At 43.5% G+C, this 22,600-nt stretch overlaps 1 protein-coding gene across 5 annotated transcripts in view; it reads right to left on the bottom strand.

Moving 5' to 3' along the window:
* Nucleotides 1-22,600, bottom strand: part of rerea (arginine-glutamic acid dipeptide (RE) repeats a) — a 112,584-nt gene that overhangs the window by 35,500 nt on the left and 54,484 nt on the right. For all 5 annotated transcript variants that reach the window (XM_053849821.1, XM_053849819.1, XM_053849820.1 and 2 more), the window contains one exon: nt 14,793-14,863. In XM_053849821.1, coding sequence (XP_053705796.1) covers nt 14,793-14,863 — 71 coding nt within the window. The remainder of the gene's footprint in view (nt 1-14,792; nt 14,864-22,600) is intronic.

Here is a 22,600-nt window from a genome sequence, read left to right as displayed (position 1 = left end):
CATCTGCGGGTGTCTGAGGACGACCTTGTGTCCCTGTCACTCTGCTGATGGCACCATGTAAGCTGCGGATCAGCTTGCCACTGCACCACTGAAGCACCGGGTGGTCCTTCAAGCACATTGTTCCGTACTATATGCAAATGATCACATGCAAATGACGCACTCGTCGGTGACGACTTCTCCGGGAAGATGCAAATGGAGACTCCTGTTTGTATAAGCTCCGAAGCCGCTACCTCGCACAGTTACAGCTCACAGCGCTACACGCAGCAAGTTTCGACTCACTACTGGGAAAGAATGTGATGATGACAGACACACTTGCGCACAAATACACACACACTAAGAGGCCAGAAGCCTTCAACAACCTCCCGCTGTGCTGCAACAAGAGATGTATTGTAGACAACACAGCTGCAATAACAAGACGGGCCCAGTGCTGGAAGGAGCTGTACAGTACATTCTTAGAGTGGACCAGTAACACCAGCAGCTACGACTAACTGCTACCCTGAATCTGTACACATGGAGACATACAAAAATGAATGAAATGCTAATTACAGTAAAAACTGAGAAGTAAAGAACTTAAAACTAGCATAAATTATCATAACTGCACCACAGAGACTTATTTTAGCTGACATAAGCATGTATTTTTGACTGCAAAACAAGACTGTAGTGCAGTTGTTGGATTCCTGTTTTTGTGGCAATAAAATACATAGTTCAGAGCAAAAGCTCTTGCTAACAAAGAACACATTTCAGCACACAAACACATTTGTTATTGTTCATAAACATTGGGAAACGTCGAAAGCCCACAGAGAAAGTGGAGCAACAAAACATCATCTTTACTTTCTCACACAGTCTTTCCCATCCATCTGTGTGAGTAAATCAAAAGGCAGATGCGTGCACACATTGACACAGCCACACAGACTGTGCAGCAGTGTCCACGTCTGGATACAGAAGGTAAAGGATTTGGCTGCAGGCAGGGGAATTACCGGTTTTCAACGCTCTCTGTCTCGAAGAAGAGGAGGGTGACAAAATCTGCAGTCAGAGAAGGAGTTCAGCAATGATGCTGTTTTTCTTCTGCAACTTTAAAAATACATTTAAACTGTCAATTCAATGTTAATAAATGCATTTTTGAGGTTTGTCCTGATTTGTGGAGGAGGAAATGTTGAGAACAGATTATTTACAAGTCATAGGACGACGTGGTGAACAGGAAGACAAGCCTTGTAATAGGCTATTGAGAAGCAACACAGACTGTCAAAATCAAACTGAGCACATCCAGACCAAGAAAGGCTTCACAAAAATGCAGGAGGAAAACTGCATGGACGCATTAAGAGGCATGTTGGGGAGGAAAAAATGCCTCTTGAGCACACACACACACATCATGACCATATGTTTCTTGTGGGGACTTCCCAACACCGCAGAGGAAGCGTCCATTTACAGAGTTTAGTCCAGTAGTGCGCCATCATGTCCTGTCCAAACATCTATGTCTGGACAGTCCAGTCATTGCTTTGAAGGGAAGCAGAAGCGAGACACAGTCGACCACAATGACCAATCAGCATTAGCACGGCATCTGATGAAAACAAATTGCCTCCACTTGCGGACGCATAATTGTGGTGAAGCCTGTGAGTGAAAACAGTCAGCATGACGATATATTGAGTCTCTTGTTGTGCGTGTATCTTGAGAAAACGGCCGACATCCACCTGCCCTTGGGCAGTGGCTGATCATACGGATGTGATCGAATGACCCTGCAAACATTGACTAACAGTCAGAAAAACAGAGAAGGGTGGAGTAACTGATGACTCTCCATACAGCAGGAATCATCACCATGGAAGCAAATATATTATTGTTCCGTGGACACGCCCTTGTCGCTATCTCTGGACCAATGAGCAGGAAGCAAGCGGGCAAGTCCCCATCAGTGTTGTGGGGGAGAGGAGAATGGAAAAATATGCCACTTCGTCTAATGATTGACACAAAGCCTCTTGTTTACCAGCGCCACAGAGATTTGCATATTTTTCCGTTGTCCCTTCCTCTCTCGCTCTCCTCATATAAATACACTTCCAAAATCCACCCTGCTTATGGCAGCTCTGCATGAAGTGGATATTACCCCGCCCTACTGCTATGATATTGATCTTCCTCCTCCCTCTCTCCCACCTCACCTTTCTCTCTCCTCTCCTCATAACCCACTGCATTGATCCCACCTCTCCCTGTGAGCTCGCCGGCTAGAAGTGATTACACACGCACAGACAAACGCACACGCACGCACACACACACACGTATACATATATATATTTAAGAGGAGATGTGAGAATGTGTGTCCTGCTTTTACTTAAAAGGCCATAAAACACAGCCGGCCTGCGAAAACACTTCTCACTCACACATATTAGCATAATACATACTCTGGTCATAGCATGTTAGCACAGCACGTCAGTGTTCTCAGGTGGGTTTTACTTTGGCTGGAGTGGGTTCAGTCAGACAGGTGGACTCCAGACACCTAGTGATTCTGTGCAGAACCACAGAGCCGATGCTCTCTCCTTATATGGGCCTGCAATGCTGGACGCACCAGTCAATGGAAAGGCAGACAACACCGAAGCCACGGTTGCATCGGCAAAAGAAAAGAACAGCTTTTTTTCACAACTATAAATGAGAATAAGTCAAACAAGGATGGGTCTGATGAAGTGCAGTGATCCCTGTGCACTGTTAGATTTTAAATAAAATTGATTTTGCCCGAGACATTGCTGTTGCTCCAAGACGGACTCAGCTTTTACATGGTTGTGTTTACATGGAGAAGCTAAAGCAAAGAATGTACTGCTGTAAATCACTTGCCGGATGGCAGGGATGAGCTACATTGTACCACAAAAGCAAAGGAGCAGACTTATGTGTCGAACAATGGAAACTGAGTGTAAAAGAAACAGCTTGTATTTTTGTTTACACCTTTCTATTTACTGACATGTGCATTGATCTGGCATTAAAAAGTCCCCCAAAACAATCCAACTAAGAGCTACTTTTTATTACATTGTGAATGTCATCTTTCTGCGGTATTGAACCACAACAAAACAAGAGAATGACCAAAAACATTATGTGGGTTGACACAGCCAAGGATCTCCAGTAAGAGGAATCAGGGATGGTGGTGCACAAACGCGCACACAGACATACACACACACACACACGCTGGCCGTTTGACATTTAAATGGCATTTTAACATGGCGGCAAACAGTTTGCACCTAATTATGGCGGGCGGCTGCTGAATCCTGTCGGACAGAAGCGAGACGACGCCCAGAAAGTCGGGCGTTAATTCTATTCTTTAACCAGGAGCTAATAGGTCTGCCTTTGGAGTTCACGCACATGCGATGAGGTGAGAGAACAGACAAGGACGAGGGCTGGAAGAAGGACGACCAGATCGATAGTGATGATCGATAACCTCTCTTGCTCATTTGGGTGTTAGATAGTGCTGCATTTAAATGCCTCTTTAACGACTGTATGTGGTACACGCTCAGGCGAAGATTGAATCATGCCAGCTGCAATTGATATTTAAATGTTTAGACACATTACAGCCACATTCCATTTTTGGGGGGTGTGTCCGGTTCTGAGTACAAATGGAATGCACTATAACAAGCAGAGTGATGGGTTGTGACGCAGAAGTACTGCTGCAGAAGGGAAGGACCACCAGGCTTTATGACCAAGTCATTAACATGAGACATGTAGATGTCAGTGTAAAGGGAAAATGTGAGACTAGCGTGTTAAAACAGAGTTTAAGGGTGGTCTGTCGTTTCCTGATCATTTTATTAAGAAGGTTTTGTGGTCAATTTAACAGTAGGCTTGATAATGCAGAGTGTTCTGCACACAAGTGTTAACCGCCTGTCGGAACAAAGGCAGCTCTGTGCACTAACACAACACTGGGAAACTGTTAAGTACATTCCTATAAAGACAAGAAGAAAGAGTGTTTGAGCTTGGCGGGAACAGTAATGAATACAGCTACTGACGGGGATGGCGCTGCTTGCCCCTTTGATGCCAGGAAATGTCTATACCATCGTGGATTGTGTTTATGCTGGTTCATGTCACTCGCTTTCAGATCTGGGCAACAAGATCTCAGCAAGCGCAACGTTGAAAAGGCGGGTGAGAACAGGATCGTGGTGTAACTGCAAGTTTGTGCTGTGTGTGTGAAAATGTGCAAATACACGGTGCATGTTGGGGATTTTGTCAACACCAATATGAGCAAGTGGTGCTGACAGAGAGGCTGGTTCGCCCATGAAATCAGTCAAAACCACTGTGGTCGGAAATGCGACGCCCAAAGAGAAAACACATTTCTGCTGCTGTTTCTAAGAATTAATCTAGTGACACAGATTGGGCTGAGATGCTTCTTTCATTTCGGAAGTTACTGATCACAAATACAGATCATCCTTCACATGGCGTTTTTTTTCACGTAGCAGCTTTTATTGTGCATTTATTGTCACATGACTAACCATGAGTAGGAATTGTAAAAAAGAAAGCAATAAGCTATCTAAAATGATGGATTTTATAAATATTGTTGCATCTTTATTTGAGCTGTTCATGTACAATAGCTAATCATCTATTGGGAAATGCTAGTGGTTCTTCCGCTTTTAATGTTGGAAAGCACAGAACAAATATTTTTATACCTCAAGTGTTGGGTCGATAACATATCTTTCAATGGTCATAATGACAATCATGAACAGCTTTTCAGGTAGTACACGTCTAATGAGGTTTGTGCTCAAGCGGTGTGTGTGTGTTACAACGGTTGGCGAACACGTTTGCCTGGATTGGTCAAGCTTTAATTGGATTGGCCTTTGCTCCAAAAACCCTCCTCTAATTTTACACCACATCTTCATATTCTTCCGACTACACTTCCTCTTCCCGCCTGCCCACTATTTATTCTTCTTTTCATCCCCCCACCTTTCGAATGGCTTAAGTGGGTATCTGGCGGGCTTTACCACTCGTTCTCAGCTCGACTCGCTGTAATTTCCAGCTTGTCCAATGTGTTCCATGCCAATAAAAAGAGAGAGAGAAAGGAGGGGGGGCGTTTGAGGCAGAACTGTGGAAGTGAAGATTTACAATAGTATCGAGTTCACACGCCTCCACTCGAACCCCATTTCTTCCTCTTTTCTCCTTCATCCGTTTAAGAACACATGGTGCAAATTAACTCGCACTAGTGGAGGGCGCGATGGGAGGAAGGAAGGAGGAAGCGGCTACAAGGGCATCGGTCAGAGAGAGGGGCGGGCGCTCACGAAAAGAACATTTTTGACATTACAGCGAGGTCTGAGGGATGTCTCTACCTGGAAGCCAACCATCTCACACCGAATCAACACAGCGCCATCTGCAGCTGCTCCCCCTCTGAGCTGCTGCAATCTCATCCAGATACTTTCTATAAATACACGCTAGCTTCCCTCGCTCTATCGGTTCTCAATCTCTGGATGCAATGTGCTGCAGCCGGTTGACAAGTGGATTCTTTAGATGAAGTGGAAAATCGCAGTGTGTAAGAACGGCTTACATCTTTTGACGAGAAATACCCTCCACAGACAGAAACATTCATCTGCGGTCGATGGTTACGACAAACACTCATCGTAAACATGAGACAGCAAAATATAAAATAGAAACTGAATAATGCAATGATTTACCCAGCTGAAGTTGTTCTTTTCAAACATAACCCTGACATTCATTCAGAGTGTCACACTGCCTGGACAGCCACGGTCTGATGACGCTGCACGATGCTGGTATTTTTTACGTTTTCACCATTAAATGACAATTGAAATTAACATTTTAAAAGCTCATATTCCCAGCACTGACCATACAAAACCCTGGTGTACAGAAACCTCCTCAAATAATTCAAAAACGAATGAGGTGATAAGGTTAAGAAATGAGAAATGCTGTCTATAAAAACAGTTTCGCCATAATCGTTCCTCAGCTTTTGATCAGTAGGACCTGGTGTGATGACGACAATCTTATTTACACATCAACCAGCAAGCCAACACAGCAAGCGTCACACCCATCTGCTCGTCTTTAAATCTCTTGAACGTTTGTTTTCCCACATTCTCCTCAGATACCACTTTCTGTTTGGTCCTCGTCTTCAAAGATAAGATTTAGTCATTCAGACTGGAGCGCTGTGAATTTGCTTCAGACGATAGTGAAGACATCAGAGGAGACATTTTTGCTTGTAACGTGCCTGGAAAGACTATGAGTCAGAGCTCCTGTTAGTGGGGGAGATCAGCAACAGGCTAAACTTGAAATGTATACGACAATGCCAAAAATGACTTAACAAATTCAATGTGCTTTGGAATGTGTCAGCAACGTCAGCAGAGTTATTGTGAAGCTTAAATATAACCAGCTCCAGCCCAGGATGATAGCGGCGCAGTCGGGAGTCTAGTGGAGTGGAAGGGAATTAAGGGGAATCATCATGATGTAAAAAGGAAAAACTTTTATACTGCTATTATATATCGTCAATCAAAAACAAAAGAAATAACATTCAATGTATATTTTTGTGGAATATTTAAAATATAGGTTGTTATTATGATTATGGGGAAAGGTTATATAACATTTTATAAAAATCTTTTGGAAAGCCGTAACCATAAGAAAAATGTTCTTATTGGATATGAGATACTGATTCATGTTGCAGGGTAACATGTGATATGGGTTTGACTAATGAGCACGCTAAAGCAGAAGTTCAAATATCCTCAAGTAAACAATGGTATCATTTCAATCTCTGCTGACACGGTCGAGCTGATGAGAGGAATTTCCAAAGCTCTTCATTTTCACCAAGTTGTGAGCTGGAGTTCTGAAGCAAAAAAGACAGACTGAGACACTCACAATAAAACTCAGAGGGATCAACTGAGCAAGAGGCTACTTCGCTGAATAATTTAGAAGTGGTGGGTCAGTGGGGCGGCTATTGATTGAGCTTTTAAAGAGACTTATGAAAATACTATGGCCGTTGGCTCTTCAGATTAACCAACCCCCTCACTGTGACGGCAGCAGCCTCTCCTTCTGTCAGTGTAATCACTGCTAATAAAATCACACTGAGGTTCGCTCTTGCTTCACACCGTCCTTTACTTCACAGAAAAATCCCCCAAGTGTTTGAGGGTATGCGTCACATGATCGTGTCAGTTCAGGACACACGCTTGTTGGAGTTTGAAGGAAGTTCGTCTTTGCTCACTGGTTCTAAGAGCTGTTGAAAGCAGATGTTTCCCTTTGAAGCTCATGTAACAAGGCATTGTACTCTGTTATTATGTACATTAAACGTGGCATCAAGTCAATGTAAGAAAAATAGAGCGTTTGCTATTTCTTTAGCTTTACCTACAAAATGACACTCTAAGAATAGTGTTAAATGTATGCTGCAGTTGAAGCGTCTCCAGCCTCCCGAGAAATATGTCGGAGGTAATCCAGTCATCGTTGCGAGACTACATCATCCGCCTTATTCGACAACATTAACCAAAATACATAAACAGAAGATTTGTCCATCCTTCGAGCCACAGAGAACGATAAACATGAATCAAACGCGTTAAAACCATCAGTAGTTCTGCTGCTGAAGCATGACCGGTGGAATTGAAACATTAATGTCTCAATAAAATGCCTCCTGATAGATGGCAGGTACACAGCAGCCCCCAACTCAGAACGCCCCCCCACCCCCACAGCTTTTCACCGCCGGCAGCAGCAAAGTGAATCACAGACGATAATAAAATTTAATCCTGTTTATCAGGATGCCAACGCTCAGTGTTGGAAGAAGCCGGGATGCTCTGGATGTGACAGCACAGGAACACATAAACTCAAGACACGAGCAGCACAGTAGAAAAGACAAACTGATGAAGGGAATGACATCCGTCAGCTACTGAGAAATCAATTCAGATCAATTACGATAATGAGTTGGTGGATTATACCTTCTTATTTCCATTGATTTGGTTATTTTGATGTCTAAACTATTTAGAGATTTATCCTGATTTGACAGACACTATGATTATTCTAATAAAATAATTAAATTAAATAAATTATAAATTAAGTAATAAAATGGATTTGACTAAATATACATGAAGTATATTGCTTCAGGTCAGTATTAAAACACACTTGAATTTTTACTCATGAATACTTTACTGTGGAGCAATAACAGTGTTTGTCATGTTTTTGATTATTGAAATAAGGAGGGGACCTTATTGTCAGGCTGGTGTGAACAAACCTACTCTCTATCCAATGAAAATACCTCTAAATAGCTTTCCACAGGATAAAGAGCTGTAAATGCTATGACAAAGTGCAGTCTGGGCTCACATCCTTCATTTCATCCAATACAATGAGCTGCTACTACTGCGATTTCCAAAGTACCATTTGGGCAATAATCTGAATGGCTGAGATAGTGCTGGTAAATGTTATCGGGACAGTAGGACAGGCCTGTGAAGGAGAGTGAAGGTTTGGTTTTATATCCACAAGGACGGCTGAATGCAGCCTCCGCTGCTTGCTGCCACTGAAGTGTGCCGTTATCTCGGCCTTGCCATTTGTATTGCTTTATTTATTCATCGCTGCGCTCACGCAGACAATCAATCTAACCTTCATCCCCAAAGAGAAGGAGCAGCCAGCTCGGCCGTCTCCATCTGATTTGAGAAATGCACCGAGCTTTGGAACTGACACCGGAGAGGAACGGAGCAGTTTAGCTGGAAGACATTCTTGCGGAGAAACATCAGCTGCTGCAGCTGGGGCGACCTCGGCGGCTGGACTAAATGACCTAATGTTATTACTGAGAACAGCATTAATGGCTTCACCTCACTGAAACTTAAACACAGAGAGAGGGAAGCAGGGAGGCAACAGCAGGATTGGTGGGGTGCTTAACTTCACAGAGGAGCATTAATCACAGCGGCCATAATGGGTAGAGTCACCTGACACCGCCTAAGCAGCAGTAAAAAATCTTCGCTCATAGGCTGCAGTCATAGCCAAATAAAGAAGTGGAAGGTAAGAAGGGGGCGGCGCCCCCCTCTTCTGTTTCACTTGAGGAAAAATGTGGCCAACCTGCTGCAGCTGGACACAGTTAGGTGTAACAGTTTATTAGTGAATTGTAATCAATGGTAAATAGTTTTAACTAAAGAGAAGGAGAAACACTAATTCCAAAATGCTCTGCAGCTGCTCAACATCATAACCACAAACATACGCGGTTATTGTTTCTCCAAAACCCCAGCAGACGTTATTAACAATCTGTTCATGTTTGGGATTTTCACTCTGGCTTAACAGCCAGGAAATGCGATTGTCTTCACTTCAGAACACGTCAGCATTCAAAATATGTTTCTGATAAACAGATCAAGATGAATATAGAACACTGAAGACATATTTCAATCTTATATCATTGACCTAAAAGTAAAGTGCATCAGGTAATTGGTTTTTTTTTTTTTAACATTTTTATTAGAGATGCTGCATTTAATTTCAGCGTTTTAATGTTGAACGTGTTATTTTTACTGAAACATTTTTTTACATAGCTCACAGTTTTACTTGAGGAACACTGGTTTTTCATCACTCTAGTCTCCCCTGCACATCAACAGTACAATGCTTCAGTCCGAACGGCAAGACGATTCGTTCAGCTACACGTCACATCTGCTTTCACACAGACAGAAGAAGCCGACAACTATGACGGCTCTTCTGCAGACACACAGACACACACCATAGTGCCTCATTCCATGTACCAGTAGCAGAGTAGACGGAGGAAGAGAGCGGAGCATCTCTCTCACTTTGGCTCTCTCATACACACAGAAGATTGCCTCTAATGACTGTAGCGCCCCTCTCTCAAGAGATGGCAGCGGCTGCAGCTCCACTCGATAAATATTAACAAGAAGTGCGACTGATGGCGCTGCTCACTGATCCATAATTGCATTTCAAAATGTTTGATGGGGGTGGGCACCACAGTGGACTCGTGGAGGCAGATAAAAAAAGGGAATTTCAACTGTCCGGGCAGCTGCAAGAGACAAGTGATGCTTGTCTTGTCCACCTCCTACCATCATCTAAACGGCTCAGAGCCGCTGGGAGAGTTTTTGGCGGAATGAAAAGCTCAGGTTGTCCATTAAACTGTGATATGTTCTGTTGACAGGTGCACAGGTCAACTTAAGAGTAAACACAAATGTTAAACGCTCACCCTGCAACACGGACGACTTCTGAGGAGACAAATTGAATAATTGACGGAGAAAAGAGCAGAGAATAACACGTTAAATGATACCTGTGCACAGACCGGAGAATATGCAGACAAGCTACCAGCAACCTAATTAGCTAGTGGATCTCATTGTTAAGCTAATTCTCTCCACTTTGGATTCCATTAGGACTGCACTCCAGGTCCACAGAAAACCTCATAACAGCTCGTGTTAAGCAGCCACAGTTATGCACATACATTTGCATCTTTATCAGGCATTTTTAATTATAGCTTTGAATAGCCGCCATTTGCCGAGGCTATAGCATAAAGCTCTGCCTGAGACCAGCAGAAAACAGTTGAAAGAGACGCAATTACACATCTTGTTTGAATACTAGGTGTGCACACACTGTTTACACGACAAATAAAGACGCTGTAAGGAGCTCTACCTTTCTATTTGGGGAAAGGAGAGCATGAACAGAAACAAACAGGTTTTGTACTGTGAGAAGATTCTGCTGAAAAAGAATGACGACTGGATAACCGTGAGAGCTACAACTCAATATTAGCTCTCAAGGCACAGTGTTTACTGTGAAAACTGTCAAGGTGTAATAAATTATGAAATAACATTGGATGAACGTTTAGGGACAGAAAGATGGGGAATACAAGAAGAGTCAAATTAGATCCACATATACGCACTTATAATTCCATTTACTCTCTGCGCATTTTTTGATTTTATATGTTATTCAAATTAAATTATTTAATGAAGCCGTTCTGCCATAAATGGACCTATCACCACAGGAAAGAGACAAAAGCCAAATAAGTGTCTTGTTCTAATAGTGCACTTCATTAACATAATGGCTTGAATGTCAAAGCCTGACATTTTGACCAAACAAGACTATCTTCTAATAATCTGAAGTACCTGTGGTGAATGCTGATAGCAAAGATCATGTTGAAGAAAACACACGTCTAAACACAGCCTTACATGCACTTACTGGCGATGCTAAACATATGTTGGGAACACACAGCAAACAAAGACTGGCTCTGTGAAAAACAGAAAACCTAGTTCTTAAGATGATCATGACTGAGCTGGACTCCAGGACAGATAATTGCATTGTACATGGTATCTAATTAAATGTCCATACGAACAGAGATGCTGTGTGTGTGCGTGTGTGTGTAAGACGCTGTGTGTGGGTGTGTGTTTTGAGATACAGGGCTGGTTCCCCAGGGGAGAAACGCTGCAATCACTCCATTAGTAGAAGAGGGAGGGAGAGAAAGTAGAGAAGGATGTGGGGAAGGGAGGATGGAAGGAACACAGCTGACTTGGCCAATAACAGCAAATGAGGTTAGATACAAGCAGAGGAGGTGTTTAGGGAGGGGGGTCAATGAGCGTCGAGGACATGGACACAAAGACTGGAACATGTGAAGGGAGGAGGGAGGGAGAGAGGTGAGTGACAGCTATATAAAGACAAGCTGGGATGAGCAGGGAATGAGCTTGAGAAAATGATGAGGGAAGAAAGGAGAGCGCAGATGTGGTGGCAGGGCGCCATTGTTTCTCCGCGCACACATGTGAAGGAGCAAAGCAACTATAGAAGAGGCAGAATATAAACATCAGGATGTATATCGAGTGGAATCAGCAGACGTTTTGTGTATGAAAAAATGATATGTCAGGATTACACTGCTGAATGAAGCGTAATTAATTCAAGAGAGTATGACATTATAAAGGCGTTTGACCTTCTAATCCAATAAACGCTAACAATATTTTTGAGATTGTTATTAAAGGTGATACTGAATCTAATAAGTGAATGGAATCAGTGATATTTTTTGTGGAAGCTGACCATGAACAGGCTATGGAGTAGTGAAAATGAAGATAAATATGAAGACAACATTTCAGATGGCAAGCCAAGTAGCAGTAGATCATCGTGAAGGAGAGGCTTGCTTGGGAGCTTTTAATAAATTTCTAGTTTAGGCCAAACAAAGACATGATTCATGGGATTTGACTTGTTTTTCTAGGCAAAGATGGGGAGTTAAGCAAGATGGTTCTCTCCCTTTACAACTACCACACACTGGCACAAGAGCAGTGCACTGGTGATCCTTGTTGAGTTGAATACGATTGGCGTGACTGTGTTTCTAACCACCTTCAACATCCTCTCTGTTTACGCCTATGCTATTCATGTCCTCATTCCCCACATTCATGAACCTTATTGGTTATTGTCTCCTTCTCCTTTTGTTCTGGTATCTACATCATCAAAACCATCTAGCCTGCCTAACTTTTGCCTCCACAACCAGCTGTCCTTTGATTTCCTTTTGATTCTCTCGTGCCACTAACTGATCTCATCACACAAACAGTAAAACACACTGTTTCACTAAAGATCAATTTATGCGGCAATAAAGATTCATGAAAAAAAAATCAAGGCTCGCAGGGGGAGCACATTAATAATTCCGCTGTCTCACACTTCAATATCTTAAAAAGACCTCCTACTGGTCACCTTTGTATCCAGGCAGACATTTTAGGGGCGGAGTGGGGGGGGGGGTTGAAATCCATACCCTGGATCAATATGTCACCGAGGTTACAACAAGGGTGCTTTGACGTTGCCACTGTGGAGAAAACAGACCATGGAGGAAGCGATTGTTCTCCAAGTCAAGAATGGCCACAATAATGCTGCACAATGGATTTATTTTTGCATGCATTATTGCTGGATGACTGTGCTCACTGTGGAGGGAACACAGACATGAAGGCAGCCAGGGATTTTTGGATCAACACAGGGAAGAGACTCATCCAGACAGAGATATAAAGAGACACAGAGGTGGGCTTCAAATCCTCCATCTTCCCTGCACCGGGAGATTGATGGCTGCATTCAGGATTTCTACACAGCACTAATTGGATTCACAGGTCATTAGATAAAGTACACGAGTCAGACTGCAACAGCTTAAGACTGAGGGAGGGGACGCAGAGAAAAAAAGGGTGTAAGAGGGGCAATATTGATGAGGCTGTTTGGTCCAATGAAATTTCCTCCCCCACTGCTGCCGCCTCCAAAGATGGAGGTGGTGGTAAGCATGGGGTCGATCGATAATTTGTGCAGCAAGAACAAAAAAAAGGGGTGTCAGAGATCGGAGACAGGAAATGAAGAGAATGAGGTGATGTCCAGTTCTCGTCTGAGGTAATAAACACATTTGGTGCTTCTCTGCAATAATAAGCAACATTTACACTCGAGTGGATCTCAACTGACGGGAGACAGGAGCAGCCGTTTGCTAGCAGACTTAACATTCAGCTGTGTTTACCATCACATCATCATTCATGATAAAATCCAATTATTTTGCTAGCATAATAAGCCCCCTAATGTTCATTGTGTGGAATATAATGGAGTCATTCGAATTCTGAAAATCCTGAAATCCTGTTTATTTGAAAACAACACTTACACTTGAAGTTCTACATTACATTAACAGCAAAAGCAGCAACTTCTAGTCAACAATGTATCTTCATTTTGCAATGTGGCAATCATTCACGAAGCAACAAAGGGAGCTCATTGAAAAACAAACTAGTTTGGAAAGCCAGCGGGGCCTGTTGTTTTAACATAAGGGGACAAGGGTACAGTCTGTTCAAACACACAGAAGGCTTTTTTCCTGGCTGTTCATTAATTACAGGTGGATGGGGGGAGGAAGTGACAGAGCGACATGTCAAATAAAAGAGGAAGACAGAAAAAGAAAACTGGAGGAAGGTCAGCTAAGTGAGCGGACCTGGACCTCAATAAGAATTCTTAATCAAAGTGTATACGCGCGCACACTGTCCTGCTGTCCTCAGCACTCTCATCCCATTAAAGTCCTGCTGTTGAGGGACCTTCCTGTCCTCCCCTTGGCTCACCTCAGGACCCCCGTCCGCATCGAACAATCGCCCTTCATCCCCAAAAGTATTCTCACATGTCCGACACACATTCAAATACTAAAGCACATTTTCCAAAGGTGGCGTGTGGGGCCCCTGAGCTGACCTCCCATCATCACTTTTGTTGTTGGCAACCATTACCCAGCCTCCCCCCGGGACTCGCCCCCCCTAACCTAAGCCCCCGAGTGCTCTGCTTAGAGAGACAATCTACTAAAAGACAGTCAAAGATCCTGCAGCAGGCTTCATTAAACAACACAGGGCCATTGATTACAAATTCAAGCAGTTATAGCCCAATAAGGAGGAGTCGTGTTATTGGGAAGCAAATTCTCGTCATGGCAGATGGCAACAATTCCGAATGACCAATTAAAAATCACTTTTATTGGAGTAACTCATTCAAAGCTTCCACAAAAAAATCTGTGTTTAGCTAGCGGACTTGTGCGCTTGAACAATAGCGGTCATTGCGTTGATAAGAAACTGCTGCTCCAGTTGAAAACCATTTCCTTCTATCTAGTGAAATAAAACGATTAAAACAATAAACTGTAAATAAAACAAACCCAACTCAACACCACAACAGCCACTATCGTAAAAATGTTGATTACAGTTTCGTGTCTCAATTATAACTGACAATTGCGGTTGTTTAATTGTACTCCTGATCGAGCATGTATTGCAGCATCAGCTATGAATTATTTATCTAGATAAACACACTAATGACCTGCTTACAAACAAAGGAAAAAAGCAACAACTGCTCATGTGTATTACTGCCACAGATTTGGGCTGAACCTCACCAGCCAGAGCCTCACTTGGAGGACAGACAAAAGGGAGAGAGTCACTCACCAGCTTGAAATCCTGAATGCTACAAATGAAGTAGGGTGTGTTGGGCCGACGACTTTCGATGTACACACAATCTGCAAGGAGAGGGAATAAAAGTGGGTTAGAAGGAGGATTTCTGCAATTCCCAGGGCTCTTCAGTTTTCACAGGCAGCCTCAGTAATATATAATTTTGCGTGCTGTTACCTCTGCTGAAAAGACATTTTTCTCCTTGAGTCAAATTCAATTGGAATGCGAGTAATAGGATTACGGACTTTTGGAACGCTACAAGGTTGCCTTTCCAAAGCAAACATTACGCCCAAGGGGAATTATGTTATTGTTCCACTCCATTTATACACCAGTGAGCAATACTGGCGCTAACCTCATCCCACCGCCGGCCATCAGCGTAACCTCCTCTGACAAAACACGAGGTTTGTCGCTGCACCGTAATATGCCCCGTTAGCTTTGCTTCTCAGTGAAACAAAAGAAGAAACATGAACTCTGCGCCTTCATTCATGTTTTAAAATGTTGCCAGATTACATAACCCCGTCACTAGTGTATTAAGGAGCATTTTTGTGTGTAAAAATGGCGAGGTAGTAGAGATGGAGTCGGGGGGCTGCTTTTAAATTGAATGTGACTGGTGGTATGGCCAGGTCGTGAACTCTCATCTCCTTAACAACAACATTCATGCTGAAATGAACAAAAAAACACTTCTGTGGAGAAGGGGGGTGGTTGCTGCCCAGACTTACACACGACTAGACAGCCAGAAATGAGGAAATAGAGCTGAATAGCACTTACAGTATACTCAGCCATTGCTTCATGAAGATAGTAATAAATGATATCTGCCTGTGGTCATGATATTGCAGTCATTATTTAAGGTGTTGGGAATATGCAACAACAGAGAAACATGAAGACGCATGAGAACATCCTATTAAAAAGAGCGAAGCGACCTTAATTTAGTTCATGACTCAACACACATCAACATGCTTGTCTTTTTGGTTAGCGTTAACGCATCTGGAGGTGAAGCAGGATGGAGCTGGAGACATCATCATGAAAAAGAAAACCAGACTGTTTTCCACTTCTTTCCAGGGGTTTCAATTTAAGCAGGTGGGATTGACAGTGACAGCACAAAGTGTCGCTGCTCATTTCACCAAAACACACGCTGAGCAGCTCCATGCAGGAGAAGTCTAAGCCCTACTTTTCTTAACAAAAGACGCGCCGCTGGCTTTTCACTTTCCTCGAGGAGTGACAGAGCCGTCATCTGTTATTTATTTGTTTGTGTCAACAGAGTTATCGATCTGCTGGCGGTTTATCTTACAGAGAAAAAAAAAAGTCTGGCACAAGATATTAAATGGCTCTGACACCCAAGATACCATTTGTTGAGGGTCTGGTGTACACCACTGAGCCTCTGACATCATGGGCTTTGTTTTTGGAGAGGCTCTGTGTGTATGTGTGTGACCCCAGGGTGGGCTTGTTATCTGCTGTGGGCTGAATGAGCTGTAAGGGGAGAGAGGGGGAGTATAGGGAAGTAGTATGGGAGGGGGGTTATCGCCCTTTCTGGCTATGAGAGACGCATTATATCTCTCAGTAAAAGCTGCCGTCTTCTCACTTTTCTCCTCGTCCACCATTTCTCCACTACAACATCTCTGGAAGTCATTTACAAGATAACATGAATGAAAATATCCATCAGCACTATTGTGTGATCCCACGGTGGCTGTGTTAAGGAGAGAAGGCTTGGTGGGGGGAAGAGGGGCAGCAGGGGAGGCTGAGAACAAAAGCAACTAATCTGAACGAGATGACATGTAATGGATGAGTCAAATCGGCAGAATTAAGGGTTTAGTGTCCCTTCACCTCAATCATAGATTCATTTAAGGAGGTCAGTTGGAGCCCCCCTCACTCAGAATATGAGGGTCGTGTTTAATATAATTTATTTATGAGTTCAGGCGGTTGAACTGGAATACAGAGCTCAACGAATGTCAATGTTAAAGTTACTGCTCACACTCTGCTGTTTTGGAAGTGTGTGTCCTCACTTAAGTGGGAGGGTTGAAGCAGTGGTGGGCTCTGTGTTTTGGGGGAAGGGAAGCAATGAAGGAGAAAAAGGACCACAGCAGGGTCTTTGTGAAGTGCTCTCACTCCCGCAGCAGCCTCTGGTTTAACTACTTTACCCCACCCTGCAGACGTTCCTTGTACCAGTGATCAGTTTTTATTGGACATGACAGTAAAGACAGAACATTCTCAAAGTATACAGTATACGGGATCTGAATTTCACATTTGTAGTATTTTATTTCCATTTTGCAGCTGGTGTCATTTCTGGCAAATACACTGAACACAACTGTGATTTTGCTAAATATAAAACAGTGCTTCGGCGAAAAACTTCAATATGAAATAGCTAACGTTGAATAAAGTCCGTTTGGTTGTAAACACCAATAAGTATAACTATGACACACTTTATCGACTGAGATGACATTTAAACTCCAAGAACAATGTCAACAGGGTAAAGTATGACTTGCTGTACTGTAACAAAATCTATTATCTTAATGTTACAGGGTGCGACTAGATTAACAATATCACCTGTGCCATTTAAGGACATTTTAAGGACGACACGCCTTCCTGGGACTGAATCCACGTGTGCTTATTCAACGGTTTGAATTTGAAAATAACTCAAGATATGGAGGAGTTTGGGGTGAGGATAAATGATGCAGCCACAAAGATAGTGCAGCAGTTTGGACTCAGGGAAGGTAATCATGAAGCTACTGAGCACTTGAGTGTCACCAGATCTGGATGGCTATTGTCTCTGTAATTACATTATCACTGCGAAGTTCAGAACACTCATTGTCATTACTTCACACACACACATACACACACACACTGAGCTCATAGTTCAGTCAGGCATTCTCTCACGGCTGCCAAGCATGTCTAATCTAAAACACACCTAGCCTCAGCAAAGCGCCGCATCCTGCTCTCTGTTACAAGCAAATAAGATGCTGTTTAATTTGCTGCAGCAGAAAAGAGGGAGGGAGGGAGGTGCTGAGATAACATCAGCTTGGGTTTCTTTTACGACTGAGCAACAATGAAAACACACCCGTATTTTGTAAACAGAGAGATGAGCAGGAACGACAGCACATGCAGGATATAGTTGAGAGTCGTGAAGCAAAATGGACTATGTTTATCAGAAAAATGAGTTATTGCCTTAGTCTCACAACTTATAAAATGCATGTGCACCTTGGTCAGACAGAAATCGATAATCTAGCTAATAGCTTGATTAAGTCTGCATTACTTGATCTGCTTCTGCGCCACTCAGTCCTGGAAGTAGGGCCTTAGTGTTCTACTAGGAAGTGTGGTCAGTGTAACAGCAGCTGAGTGGTGCACCCTCTTTAGTGTTGTCAAATTAAATAGCTGAAGGAATGCAATAATGGCTGAGCATGTGGGGGGGCAACAAGAGGCCTGAGACTGAAGCAAGGCAGAATTCCGACCCCATTATAAACTGATAAAAAAAACATGATTTTACAAATAAACAGATGGAGGATGAGACCAGGATTTTTGTTCTGCGCTCTGTTAAACAACATCAATTTTAGAAAGCTTGGGCTGCACCTTAAAACACGACTCAAGTTGTTCCAATGCCTTCAATCAAACCACCATAAATATTTAAGGTCTGGATATTCCGTCTGAATAGTAATTTCATTTTTGTAACCTATGGCAACAAGACCAGCCGCTCTGTGAAATATTGTTAGATATGGCTGTGACTCAATCATCGTTTGGTCTGAGACCGAGCCGCTTACAATCTGGGAACTGATAAGCATCAACTGCAATTCCAACTTGATAAGAGAAGCATCATCTACAGATGGAATCTGGGGACACGAGTTCTTAAATAGTGCCGGTCTTGATTGGGGTCGAATGAGCACGATCGTTGACTGACTTCCAAGGATCCATTCATTCTCCAGCTCAACAGTTTTCCCTGCTTCCTTCTGGAAAAGTCAGTGGGAAATACCTGGCAAGTGATAGCATCAGCTCTGCAACAGGGCAGGCCTACAGCTGACTGCGCTCCTGAGGGAGAACAGAGGCTCTTTGACAAAACCCCTCGCCCCCCTTTCCCTTTCGGCAAGCCCACGCTTTCTCATTTACAGACGGCAGGTGGTTGAATTTCACTAAAAAGCTCTTTCCCAGTGTCTCCAGCTCGAGGAGGGATGCAACAGCACAGAGGGTTTTTTAAAAATAGATCCATGCAGTTAGTGAACGGCTGCCGAGTCACGTTGATGTGCTCTGCGTGCTTGTCCCTCATGTAGGCTCCACTGGAAGCAAGCGTCTGACTGACAGCTAGAGTGTAGACCGTAGCGACGTTATTTGCTAGCTGAGCGGTAGCACAGAGAGTTTCGGCCCAGGGTCATGCAAGAGATTCTACAGAAGTGTGTGAGGCGTTTATTGAAACAGACATCTTTGTAATCTCATCATTTGATTTAGATTACACCAAATAACTGTTTATTTCAATCAAACGACAGCATACAATTGAAGAACGAGCTCATCTCATAATAATTATAAGCTTCTCTATAGAGTTTTCTTTCCGCGGACAGACTGTCATCCATAGATTGTCCTCTTCTGAGTCACCTCTCTTCTAACCAGTCCTGATGATATAACTATTGATCAATAAGATAATGGCACTCAAAGGGTCATGGCCAAGTCAGACTGTGATTTAGCAGATTAACTTCAATTAGCGTAAAGGATTGAAGCGGTGTGATGAAAACATGGAGGCGGCTGCCGTGTTAGCGGATCTAAACAAAGAAAAGGCTTGTGTTACAGCCTCGCAGAGGGAAGGTTAAGCAGTTACATGTGTGTCACACGTACTTGTGCCATACTGCTTACACCGGGCGAGGACATGACACATGCAGTGACACACACATTCCCTCGGGTTTCTGTGGTGGCTGCGGCGAAGGAGCGCCAGCTGTCCACATCAACAACTCCCCAAACTCATTTACACAAGGTGTTTTTCTCTGACAAGACAGCGAGGGCTCAGGATGAGACACCAGTCTAATCTTGGGGGACAATTAGTCGCATTGAACGCTTAACTTTATACTAAACCTTCGCAGCTGTGAGGAGGGGACTGTTGGTTTCCATTAGCTCTCTACATTTGAAACATACCAGGCAGCCATCAAGTCAGCGAGGAAGGAAGCAGACATACCATGGCAGACTGCCACCTGCAGAGTTCTGCTGCAGTGGAGAGAAGGGATGAGTGTGTGTGTGTGTTAACCACTGAGGCGGCGTGTGTTTGTAAGAGATAGGGACCATGTCTTTCAGTGTGCTTTGTGTACATTATTGTAAATGTCTGCCGGCATCTCTCCTAAAAGCAGTGAATGTGCACAAATGCTGGTGTTTATGTGGGCAAAGGTTTGTGCGTCTAGGGTGTCTCCTATTGATCTCACCCCCCAAAATGGCTGTGCAGGCTATCTCCAGAGAGAAGTCTATAAATCTGAGGTTGGGGTGAAAGAGTGTGCAAACAGGAGGTGTCTCACTGTGCCCGGGGAAGTGGAAAGATCTCAGCCATAGGGCACAGATCGATGCTGAAACTCTGTTTGCACTGCATTGGGCTGTTTCAGCCTGCAGCCATCCACACAAACAGCCCGGGACACAGCCCCCCTGGACACCAACACAGACACTCTTCCCTTTAAACAGCAGCGAGAAACTGCTGCAGGCCCAATAGTCTTCTCCCTGCACCCCTCAACAGTCAATCAATGAGCTCTAAGCTGCTGAATGCATCTTTTTGGGACGGAACGGCTGGACAGAGCTTCAGGAGTCTGTACCAGCTTGCGCCGGAGAAAAATATTGATACAGCAAAACGATTTTGAAATCTGAATCTGAAGCCACTTTTTGTTTGTCAATATGACCACTGAGCACGACAACTACTGGTGAAATACAAACAGCGTTGGCAGTGTTGGTGTTGTTTTAACTTGGCAGACATCAGTGAAAAGCTGCAGGGGCAACCATTAGCCACCGCAGCTGGCACAGACCAACGGCAGTAGTAGTTCCACAAAAAAATTAGCATTAGCCTCATTAGTTCATCACAAGACATAGACAGGAAAGGATTTGTCAGACGTCTGTGTGACGTCACAAACGTGCGTCATCATACAATTTCCTGGAAACATTTCAATCCCATGGTATCTCCACCATCTCGCACCTGCGTTGCTGTTGGCTCCGCTGCTGCCAATACTTATGTGACGACACGTTTAGCTAAACCCACACGTAATGACAGCCAGTAAACATTTCCAGCTTCGAGCTGTTTTTGTTAGACTATGTCACATGTGTGGGGCTTTTGCAAATCCCCCACCCAGGGTGGTCAGTTTTACATATTGTGTGACACTAGACGGCTATAAAGGGATTTAACATTTAGCGAAGCATAATCCGATGTGGGCTTTGTGCCTGCTTAAGCTGCACACATCACAACTGATTGCGAGAATGTTGCCACCAATGACCAAGCAGAAGCTGGGCACATACACACACACAGCTTATCACTTGAACAATGAGCAGAAGAGACAGCAGGAGGTCAACTGCTGAGGTGAGGGATCTTCTGTGTTGACAATAGGAGGTAAATTACAAACTAGTGTGTTGTCGCGGACACTCATCCCTGATCCGAAAGTAGACGGTTGCGATAGCAGCTGCAAACCTGTCAAACTAATTGAAAGAAGAGACAGGAAACATAAATATTCCCCATCAACCAGACGCCAACTGAGCTGCTCACTCGTATAAATATTCGGCAGGACTAATCCACAGAGACATCTTGACTTTGTTTGTATGCCTTTTGAATGTTTCATTGATGTGACTGACTGCTCCTTTTTTTTTTTTAACTCCCCATCCCCTCCACCTTTCACACGGCAGCCATCGGAGAGAAAACACCAGTGCTCCCGCTCCCAAGACTGAAATTTGAACAGAGCCAGTAGTAGCAACACTAGGAGGATGAGAGGCTTGTCATGACACTGCAGGTTATATTGACATCAATTATGAAGAATATTTATCCACAGATGAAGCGGCGCCTTACAAACAAATTGCTTTTTAAACGTCTTCAAACAATATAATTGCAGCTGCAGGTTGGAATTGTTAGTTAGGGTAAACATAGTGTGTCATCACATATTTTGAAATTTGATTATCAGGAGCTTGAAATAACAAAATTATGCTGAGCAGAAAATTTAAGTATGAGGTCACAGGCAACCTTGTTTCCTTTAAACATGAATGTGTGGATGGAAACTGCTGCGGTTCATGGCTCGTGATTTTGTTCACCAGCGTCTGGCGTTGAAACATAAATAAATGTGTGGCGACAACTTAAGGGCGGACAGATGCTGGGATTGTTGTGACGCGGCGTCTCACGGCGGTAAGCCGCGCACATACAGCAAATAAACTGTAATAAAGTAGCCAGCTGGTCATAAAAGAGTCCTTGGCTGTTGGCTGGCAACTGATCAGCTATGAAAAGCTCTGCTGAAAGTGCAGAGTGAGGATATTTACAGGACCGACTGTTCAGTGCTTTAACGGCTGAGGAGCGGAGAAGATGATTAACTAACACAGGCGCTGCAAGTCACTGCATCTCCTCGTTTAATACTCAAGCAAATCAGGGCCACTGATCAGGACTTGACCTTTTGCTGGCTGCTCCATGAATGATTCAGGTGGATAAAGCGCAACAACAAAAGCCCGTGAACCCAGACTCACAAGACCTGAGAAAACAAGTCTGTATTTATAGACCCAGTAAAATTAGATTTTCCCTTTGCATTAGAGAGCACAGGCTCATCACATCATCTACTTGGAGTACACTTAGTATTACTGACTTAACACAAAGACACTTGATTTAGAATTTCAGA

Source organism: Synchiropus splendidus, chromosome 18 (genome assembly GCF_027744825.2).
Source record: "Synchiropus splendidus isolate RoL2022-P1 chromosome 18, RoL_Sspl_1.0, whole genome shotgun sequence".
NCBI lineage: Eukaryota > Metazoa > Chordata > Actinopteri > Syngnathiformes > Callionymidae > Synchiropus > Synchiropus splendidus.
The sequence above is the reverse complement of the archived record's forward strand: the minus strand, read 5'-3'. Positions and strand labels throughout refer to the sequence as shown.